This window comes from Rhinopithecus bieti, unplaced genomic scaffold (assembly GCF_001698545.2).
Source record: "Rhinopithecus bieti isolate Rb0 unplaced genomic scaffold, ASM169854v2 scaffold_33065, whole genome shotgun sequence".
In the NCBI taxonomy this organism is placed as follows: domain Eukaryota; kingdom Metazoa; phylum Chordata; class Mammalia; order Primates; family Cercopithecidae; genus Rhinopithecus; species Rhinopithecus bieti.
Genome location: NW_016814114.1, coordinates 937,083 through 947,074, shown reverse-complemented (window position 1 = coordinate 947,074; position 9,992 = coordinate 937,083). Strand labels below are relative to the sequence as shown.

The window sequence follows — 9,992 nt, the reverse complement described above, 5'->3', positions numbered from 1 at the left end:
AGAAAAAACTTTTTTTTTTTTTTTTTTTTTTTTTTTTTTTTTTTTGAGACGGAGTCTCCCTCTGTCGCCCAGGCTGGAGTGCAGTGGCCGGATCTCAAGCTCCGCCTCCCGGGTTTATGCCATTCTCGTGCCTCAGCCTCCCGAGTAGCTGGGACTACAGGCGCCCGCCACCTCGCCCGGCTAGTTTTTTGTATTTTTTAGTAGAGACGGGGTTTCACCGGGTTAGCCAGGATGGTCTCGATCTCCTGACCTCGTGATCCGCCCGTCTCGGCCTCCCAAAGTGCTGGGATTACAGGCTTGAGCCACCGCGCCCGGCCAGGACTTAATTTCTTAAGAGCTGTTTTAGATTCACACCAAAACTGAGTGGAAGATATAGAGATATCCCATCTATCTCTGACCCTGCACATGCACAGCTTCCCGCATTATCTATATCCCCAACCAGAGTGGTACAAGTGTAACAGCTGATGAACCTACATTGACACATCACTATTACCCAAAGTTCATAGTTGACATTAGGGTTCACTCTTGGCGTTGTGCAGTCCATGGGTCTGCACGACCTACTCATTTTTAACCCGGTTCTCTCAACAGCCCCATTGGGTAGACAGAACAGCAGTGATTGTTCCTATCCTGCAGAGGGGGAAAGTGAGGCCTGGGCTAAGCAGTGACTTGGTGGCAGGGCCAGTCCTTGATTCCCCGGTTGAGATGAGGATGAACCACTGCCTCCGGCTCCAGGGAGAGAGCCCTGGCTGCTCCTACTGGGAGTTCGCAGGCGTGAAGGGACAGTACAGAGAGTCCCAGGCAATGAGGAATCCCATGTAGGGCAGCAGAGTCGAACCTTTAAAGGGATTGACAGTACGTGTGGAGGAAGGCGGGGGGAGTCTGCAGGCGGCGGATGGAACGCAGGGGCGAAGAGGGCGGGAGGGAGACTGTGCATCCATCGCTGAGCCCACTCCTGGTCCTCCGCCCTGCATCCCACCCACCTGCCCACCCCACCAGGCTGTGACCCGCCCTACGCTGCCCGACCCGCACCTCTCGCACCCGCAGCCCCCCAAATGCTTGGAGCCACCATCCCACCCCGAGGAGCCCAGTGATCTGGAGGAGCTGGAGCAGTTCGCCCGCACCTTCAAGCAACGCCGCATCAAGCTGGGCTTCACGCAGGTCTGGAGCCACCTTGCAGGCTGGGGCGTGGGTGTGGGGGCGTGGTCAGTTGATGGATGCCGCGAGGGGCGTGGCCAACCGGTGGGCGGAGCGGACCCAGTGCCGGAAGGCCCCACCCTGACCTCAGCCCCTTCCCCGCCCCACTGGCCCAGGGTGATGTGGGCCTGGCCATGGGCAAGCTCTACGGCAACGACTTCAGCCAGACGACCATTTCCCGCTTTGAGGCCCTCAACCTGAGCTTCAAGAACATGTGCAAACTCAAGCCCCTCCTGGAGAAGTGGCTCAATGACGCAGGTGGGACTAGGCTGGGGCTCCCGCGTAGGGGGAGGGCGGTAGCCGGTGGCCACGGGAGGCGCCTTCTAATGCTCTCGTCTCCCCCGGGGCACAGAGACTATGTCTGTGGACTCAAGCCTGCCCAGCCCCAACCAGCTGAGCAGCCCCAGCCTGGGTTTCGATGGGCTGCCCGGACGGAGACGCAAGAAGAGGACCAGCATCGAGACAAACGTCCGCTTCGCCTTAGAGAAGAGTTTTCTAGCGGTGAGGCCCTCTTCTGGGTGGCCCTCACCTGAGGGGTGGCGGGCGGTGGGCCCCGGGCTAACAAGCCCTCTGCCTGTAGAACCAGAAGCCTACCTCAGAGGAGATCCTGCTGATCGCCGAGCAGCTGCACATGGAGAAAGAAGTGATCCGCGTCTGGTTCTGCAACCGGCGCCAGAAGGAGAAACGCATCAACCCCTGCAGTGCGGCCCCCATGCTGCCCAGCCCGGGGAAGCCGGCCAGCTACAGCCCCCATATGGTACCAAGAGCCCGCCTGGGGGGTGGGAGACCACAGAACTCCGCAGGCACCTGTGTGAAGCCCACCCTACCTAGTTGTCCACAGAGCCTAGAACAGAGGCAAAGAGAGTCGCTCTTGGGGGCAGGCCATCATGTAGATGGGCACAGTCACACAGGGGCAGTTTCCAGGGAACTGTGGTCTTACGTGGGGGATACAAGCACCCCTAGATACACACCGACATAGCCAGACACAGAGTTATTACAGTGCCATAGCCACACAGGGAGGGATATATGTCCAAGGACGTGGTCCAGGTTAGAACACACAGGCTCACAACCACACGGAGGCAGGGAGAGGCATTTATTGGGCATTCAGGGACATTGTCACACCCATGGGTGTACTCTCAGGTCCATAGCTACACACAGGCCCACTTGATCTCAGACACAGCTGGACATCCTTTATCCCATCCCTTTATTTCCATTCCTGGAAAGAGCTGTGATGCTCCAGAGAGGAGCCCCCATCCCCAGTGGGGTGAAGGAGGCACTGTCTGAACTGAGTTCTAAAGGACAAGGGAGAGTTAGCCAGCCACAAGGAGGCAAAGGGCCTTCCTGGACAGTGTGCACTAAGGCCTAGAAACCACGGTGTGCCCAGCCCAATTTGAGAAACTCCAGTGCAATTTAGTGTGGTTGGTGCTGCAGTTTATATGAATGAGGTTGGGGAAGGGGTGGGGGCATGTACCCCAAGCTTTACAGTGAAGAACTGGAACTTGAACCATGGGCAGTGAGGAGGTAAGGAGGGGTTTTAAGCTGGGGAAGGAGAGAAACCACACATTTAGTGAGGTTTCTGGGGCTGATGCAAAGGTGAGACTGGAGGTGGGGTGGCCAAGAAGGAAGCTGGTAGATGGTCCCAGAATATCAAGTAATATGACATCTCAACACCCTGATACAAAGATATGCATCCATTTAGCCTCACACTTCAGATCTGCTCTTTCCCTGCCTGGGTCACTTTGATCAGTCTCTGCTGCATTGCTTGCCAACCCCACTGGTAAAAGGGTGGTGTTTGCTTGTCCAGGGGAAAGAATTTTAGTTTTGCAGAACCAACAATAGTAGGAGCATGTAGAGCAGCCACTCTTCCGGTGTAGTCACTTCAGACAGGACGCAACCCTGCAGAGACTAGCCAGACGGGGTGGTGTCAGAAGAGAGGTTCGGGGTGCTCTTAATGGAGAATTAGCCCTTCATGCTTATGGCTCAGGATCAGCTAGGGCAAGTGTGAAGAAAGCATGTAGAATAATACAAATGCAGCATTGTGCCAAAGCCCCCTGCCCCCATCCTGGGACAGAGGAGTGGGGTCCTGCAGGGAGCATCACGGGGGCTGCTGGCAGACAGTGGCTAACCATACCTCCTTTCTTCTCTCCTCAGGTCACACCCCAAGGGGGCGCGGGGACCTTACCGTTGTCCCAAGCTTCCAGCAGTCTGAGCACAACAGGTCAGGGAGGGCAGAAGATGATGAGGGGGGCCTGGGAGGATGTGGCACAGGCTGGAGCCTGAGGTTCCCAAGTGGCTCTGGGTGTCCATGGGCCTCAAGACTGAGCCCGGGGAGTGTGGGTGGGGGAAAGGGAGAGACAGTGGGAAGAGGGCAGGACTCACCCCTCCTCTACAGGAGCAACTCAGCTTTAATCTGCTTCACGATTTCATATGAGAAAAGCATGGGCCTGGTAAAAGGTGAGGCACTTGGGTTTTGTGCCTGGCCTCTGTCATTTTTAGGCTGTGTGAATTCAAGCGCTTATTTTATCCTTCTAAGCCTCAGTTTTTATAAAATTATTATAAATGTGTAATACATACAAAAAATATAAATACATGTATGTAAGAGTGTATGTATGTATACACACATACATGCATACATACATACTCTTGTACCCAGAGTTCCCCTCCCTATTCCTGGGACACAGCAGGTTTAGATGTATGGTTATACACCATATATATAAGAATAATATAAAATTGGCCTGGTGTGGTGGTTCATGCCTATAATCCCAGCTCTTTGGGAGGCCAAGGCAGGCAGATCACCTGAGGTCAGGAGTTCAAGACTAGCCTGGCCAACATGGGAAACACTGTCTCTACTAAAAATACAAAAATTAGCTGGGTGTGGTGGCATGTGTCTATAATCCCAGCTACTTGGGAGGCTGAGGCAGGAGAATCGCTTGAACCCGGGAGGAGGAGTTTGCAGTGAACTGAGATCACACCATTGCACTCGAGCTTGGGCAACAGTTAGATTCCATCTCAAAAAAAAATATATATATATATATATACACACACACACACACACATATATACACACATAATATATATACACATAATATATACGTAATATATATACACACATATATATATACACATTATACACACACACACACACACACACAAACAACAACATACTGCCCCTCCCCAGGCTAGAAAATAGTAAGTGGAGATTTATAAAGTAGAAAGTGCTTGCCTGGCACTGTACTAAGCTCTTTGTAAACTGCATTGACTGACTTAATTCTCAAACTCATTTTATGAGATAGGTTCTATTATTATCCCCATTTTCCAGACAAGGGATCTGAAGGTCAGAGAGGTTAAGGCACTCGCCCAAGGGCACCCCTGGGATGAGACAGAGCCAGGAGTTTCTACCCCAGCAGTCTGGCTGAGTCTGGGCCCTCAGTCCCTGCCAGGTTGCCCGTCCCTCAGCTGTGGCAATGTGCCTGGCACCCCTCGCCCCTCCCCTAGAGGGAGCCATAGGGTTTTGACTCCTGGGCGCCCCCGTTTCTAGTCGGTAAAAAAGTGGTTCAGGGCGGGGAGTGCAGAGTGCCAGGGCTCAGCAGGAAGCAGCTGCTTTGACTTCCATTGTTATGATAGGGGTCACCATGGCAGAGGCACAGGGAAATCACTCTGGGAAGAGAGGGCAGGGAGGTCTAAGGCTGTTCTGACTGAGGAGATGCTGGTTGAGCTGGGTGAGAGGACAAGTAGGAGTTGACCCCAGGTTCCTCAGTGGGGGATGAGTGGAAGCTGAAGACCCCATCTCTCTGTCTCTCTCTGGCAGTTACTACCTTATCCTCAGCTGTGGGGACGCTCCACCCCAGCCGGACAGCTGGAGGGGTGGGGCGGGGCGGGGCTGTGCCCCCCCTCAATTCCATCCCCTCTGTCACTCCCCCACCCCCGGCCACCACCAACAGCACAAACCCCAGCCCTCAAGGCAGCCACTCGGCTATCGGCTTGTCGGGCCTGAACCCCAGCACGGGGTAAGTGGGTGCAAGTGGGAGGCTGTGGGGAGAAGCAGGGTTGCTGCTGCTTCTAGGGTGGGGAGCTGCACCCCAGTTATGTTGGCAGGTCCCTGCCCCTGCTAATGCCTCTGCTTTGCCTCTTGCAGAAGCACAATGGTGGGGTTGAGCTCCGGGCTGAGTCCAGCCCTCATGAGCAACAACCCTTTGGCCACTATCCAAGGTGCGTGCTGCCTCATGTCACACCCATCGTCACCAGCCCTATCCTCTGGGGCCTCGAGCCCTGCCATTGTTGCTCCAGCCATGCCATCCCGCCCCTGCTCACTGCATCGCTCGCCTCTTCATACCCATCTCACCTTTGGGGAAGGTGTGAGGGGTGCTGATGGGGGTCAGTGGGACCGATGGGGAGATGGGGGGCACTCTGGGCAGGACGCTGGAAGGCAAAGGTCTCCCCTAGCCCGGCATGTCCCCAGCCCAGCCTCTCTCTCTCCCCGCCAGCCCTGGCCTCTGGTGGAACCCTGCCCCTTACCAGCCTTGATGGCAGCGGGAACCTGGTGCTGGGGGCAGCTGGCGCAACCCCGGGGAGCCCCGGCCTGGTGACCTCGCCGCTCTTCTTGAACCATGCTGGGCTGCCCCTGCTCAGCACCCCGCCTGGCGTGGGCCTGGTCTCAGCAGCAGCTGCGGCCGTGGCAGCCTCCATCTCCAGCAAGTCTCCTGGCCTCTCCTCATCCTCTTCATCCTCCTCCTCCTCGTCCTCCACTTGCAGCGAGGTGGCCGCACAGACCTCTGGAGGCCCAGGGGGGCCTGAGGCAGGGTCCAAACCTGAGTGAGGGCCAGCCATGCCTCCCCTCCCATTCCTCTGATCCCTGCCTTGGTCCCTCACCTGGGAAGAGGGCGAGGAGGCCAGTGGTGGGGACACAGAGGGTCCTCAGAGCAGAGTGACAAGGGAGGAAAGACCAAAAAAACCAACCAACCAAAAAAAAAAAAAAAAAAAAAGGAAATAAACTAACCAACAAAAGAGAAAACCAAAAATAATCACAACAGAAACCAGCTGCCCCAAAGGAACCAGAGGTGAAAAACAAACAAACAAAAAAAAACCAAAAACTAACCAAAAAAAACCCCACAAAATCAAACAAACCAAAAAACCAGTCGCGAGCCAGACCTCAGCGTGCTCACCCTCACTGCTACAACGCCAAATAAGAACCCCAGCCAGGGGCGGAGAAGCCTCCAGCAGGTCAGACCTCATGCCACCGAGCCCTGGCTGTGGGACCAACCCCCAACCCTGCCTCCCCTGTGGGGCTACAGATGGAAAAAGAGAAGATGCCAGCTTCCTAGGCCCGGCCCCCAGCCCTGGACCAGCGAAGACAGGGCACAGCCTGGGCAGATGGGCTGGGGCTCAGCACCACTCACCAAATGTTATTTTCCAGAAGGTGAAAGAGAAAGGGCCTGAACAACCTTACACCAAATATTCAGTAGCTTCATCCAAAGGATGTACAGAATTTTTAGCATTGTGCTCAACAGAATGTGTCCCTACCATGTGTCCCCCTCTCCCCTGGCCCCCAGCTCTCCCCACCTGGGCAGGGGGGCTCGCTTTAACCTCCTGCCTCCCCCCAGCCAGGGGAGAGTTCAAGAGAAGGCCTGGGGACAACTTTTCATCCCTTGTTCCTCCCTCTTTTCCCCTTTGAAAGGTGGGCTAGGCCATTTTGCCAAGTTCTAGCTCTCACAAATCCCTCCTCAACCCTGTCACCCTCCTCTGCTCTGGAAGCGACTCCCTCCCCATCTTATGGGAAGGTGGAAGTTTCAGGCTAGAGGGGATGAAGGCATTCAGTTGAGGGCATTCAGTTGTCTTTTTCCATCCTATCTGTTTCCCTGAAAAAAAAAAAAATTCATATTCCAGTGCCTATCCGTGGGATCCTTCACGTTCTTTGACATTAACCAGAAACCAAAAAGAGAACTCACCTTGCTTTTCCCACCCTATGCCCCTCTGGTACTGGCGAATGCCTCTCCCTCCCTCACACATGCACACACGCACACACCCCAGTGGTGGGGTTCCTCGAGATGGCATCCCCATCAGGGTCCATGTGGTGGGACAGTGCCACAGCCTGTGGTCCCCATCTGAGAGGGTGCGGTGGTGGCCACCAATCCCACAAGACCTCCACAAGTCTTGGCTGGACCCTGTGTTTGACCAGCCCTGGACACATCTCCACTGACGATGGACAGAGGAGAGACGCCACTGGGAGCCACCCTGCCCTCCTGCTATTGTGGAGGCCAACAAAGTTTTGAACCAAAACCAAAAAAACAGAAACAAACAATAAATTTAAACTAGAAAAAAAGAATTTATATATATATATATATATATATATATAAATTCTTTTTTTCTAGTTTAAATTTATTGTTTGTTTCTGTTTTTTTGGTTTTTGGTTCAAAACTTTGTTGGCCTCCACAATAGCAGGAGGGCAGGGTGGCTCCCAGTGGCGTCTCTCCTCTGTCCATCGTCAGTGGAGATGTGTCCAGGGCTGGTCAAACACAGGGTCCAGCCAAGACTTGTGGAGGTCTTGTGGGATTGGTGGCCACCACCGCACCCTCTCAGATGGGGACCACAGGCTGTGGCACTGTCCCACCACATGGACCCTGATGGGGATGCCATCTCGAGGAACCCCACCACTGGGGTGTGTGCGTGTGTGCATGTGTGANATATATATATACATACATATATATATATATATAAACGGGAAAGAAGATGAGGACTCTTCAAGAATAAGACGGAACCGCGAGGTGGAGCCAAGCCCCTGCACCGGTGGCCCTTGTTCCCCAAGGCGGACAGAAGGACGGATGCTTCTTTCTCTTCACAAATACCTCATGGACATCGTCTTTGGGAAAGCCGGAGGGGGCAGCTAGGGCAGGGCCTGTCCCTCGGCCAGGGCAGATAGAAGCAGGTGGGTGGGGCTGAGAGAGGGTGTCAGGGACAGGGGTGAAGAACCCCAAACTCCCCCCCCAGATCAACTGAAAAAGCTTTAAAAAAAGAAAGACAGGAAAAAAGGGAGTAAGAAAGCAAAAAGAACAGATGAAGGAAAACTTAACAACTTTCCGGTGGTTTGATTCCTCCTTTGATTTCTTTTTTGGTTCTCTTTTGTCTGTCCTCTCTCCTCCTCTCATTCCTCTCTTCTCCCTCCTTCCTCTCTCCTCCCTCTCCCTTTGCTCTCCTCTCTCCTCTCATAATCTTGTTCTTTCTGTGTCTCTCCTCAAACCAAAGTGTTGCAGTGAAGGACACGAGCCATTGAAATCAGGGTGGGGCCTGACAGCCACAGTGTGGCCCCCGCCCCTCGCTGGGCAGGAGCAGAGAGAGGGGAGAGCCCTGAGACCACAGGGCTTTGGCCTGGGCAGCTTCCACTTTCTGCCGGACACTCCAAGGAGAGGCAGATGGAGCCCCAGGCGTCAGCGTTCTCTTTTTTCCTTGTCTCCCTTCTCCCACCCGGGAAATGAAACTGTTGGGCTGGGCCACGGAGGCAGCAGAGACTCGGCCATTGCAGGGGCCTCCGGGTGCCTTGTCCGGGCAGTGGTGTAGTAGCCGCCCCTCCCATCCCTGGCACGATGGGGCCTGGCACCTTGTTGACCCATCCTCGCCGGAATGTAAGCATCTCCGCTGAATGACTCCCTGCCCTTACCCTACCTCTGAGTTTGTCCATGTTTATTTCCTGAAGAGAGAAGGGACTGGCAAGAGGGCTTGGGCCCCAGCCCAAAGGTGGAGAGGGGGCCAAGGGCTCCTGACCAAATAGGAAGGACATTTGAGCAGAGCAAAATGAAAGGAATTACAACCAAAAACCCCCTCCGAGAAGACAGGCAGCATGGAAGGCATGGTGGAGATGACTCAAAAAAACCCTATGATTCTAGACCAAAAAGAAAAAAAAAAAAAAAAGGAAAGAAAATCCAGGACTCACCACCACCCACTTCATCCTGCTTCCTCCCCATCAAGTCCCACCACCTGGGACCTCTCCCCACCCCAGTATGGGGTAGTGGGGCAAAGAGAAGAGGAGCAGGGGGCAGGGATGGGGCAGATGCCCTGACGTTGGTGGAGGGACCCCTGTGCAGCCAGGGGTGCTGGGGACCCTCCCCATCCAACCCTCACACCTAGGAAAAGAAAAACAGGAAAAAAAAATTCCTGGGAGGGGGAAAAATAACCAAATCCCAAGCTTTAACTACAGCTGTGAAACCAAATATTGGGAAGGGGGTAGGAGGGAGGGAGGGGCAGGTGAGCCCCAGGTCTCCCCCCTGGGCCCCCTCCCCCGAGGACTCGAGATAAGGCACCAAATACCTCATAGAACTTTAATGTTAAAAAAAGGAAACCAAATATCGTTGGCTGGGGGCCAGCCAGGGCAAGGGGCTGGGGGACTGGAGGGAGCCAGGGTTGGGAAGGTGATGGGGAATTCATGCCCCCCACCCCATCTGCCCCTTCCACTCTGGTCCCCCGTCTCGACTCCGGGAAACAAAACTATCTCATCGTTTTTATTTTGTGGTCTGTACAGAGCCTGTGTCCGTGTGTCTGTGTGTGAACGAGAGAGTTGGAGGGCAGGGGAGCTTTATGTGGGGGATGGGGAGGGAAACCCCAGGCTAGGCTATGAGCTAGGTTAGATGTCCGAGGTTGGGAGCTGAGGGCCTGGGCTAGAAAGAGAGGAGAGATGAGTGGATTGGAGCAGTGGGGAGCCCTCTGAATTTCTCTTCTCCCCAACCTTGACCTCCTACTTAAGGGAGGGACAGAGACTGGGTCTACCCTAATGGTAGGCCTTTTCATTGTGCCAAAAAAAAAAAAAAAAA

At 54.4% G+C, this 9,992-nt stretch overlaps 2 protein-coding genes across 13 annotated transcripts in view; both read left to right on the top strand.

Moving 5' to 3' along the window:
- Positions 1 to 6,325, top strand: part of POU2F2 (POU class 2 homeobox 2) — a 74,601-nt gene extending 68,276 nt beyond the window's left edge. For 4 of the 12 annotated variants that reach the window (XM_017849822.1, XM_017849821.1, XM_017849824.1 and 1 more), the window contains 8 exons: positions 997 to 1,158; positions 1,311 to 1,452; positions 1,547 to 1,695; positions 1,775 to 1,951; positions 3,346 to 3,412; positions 5,003 to 5,201; positions 5,330 to 5,403; positions 5,679 to 6,325. In XM_017849822.1, coding sequence (XP_017705311.1) covers positions 997 to 1,158; positions 1,311 to 1,452; positions 1,547 to 1,695; positions 1,775 to 1,951; positions 3,346 to 3,412; positions 5,003 to 5,201; positions 5,330 to 5,403; positions 5,679 to 6,010 — 1,302 coding nt within the window. In that variant the 3' untranslated portion in view covers positions 6,011 to 6,325. The remainder of the gene's footprint in view (positions 1 to 996; positions 1,159 to 1,310; positions 1,453 to 1,546; positions 1,696 to 1,774; positions 1,952 to 3,345; positions 3,413 to 5,002; positions 5,202 to 5,329; positions 5,404 to 5,678) is intronic. The other 8 variants (XM_017849830.1, XM_017849831.1, XM_017849828.1 and 5 more) reach the window with 4 other exon arrangements.
- Positions 6,326 to 7,883: 1,558 nt separating this feature from the next.
- On the top strand, positions 7,884 to 9,106 carry LOC108513880 (uncharacterized). Its single transcript, XM_017849820.1, is given in 2 exon segments — positions 7,884 to 8,634; positions 8,636 to 9,106. Coding segments are annotated over 2 exon segments (582 nt in total). The 5' UTR covers positions 7,884 to 8,244; the 3' UTR covers positions 8,828 to 9,106.
- Positions 9,107 to 9,992: the final 886 nt, after the last annotated feature.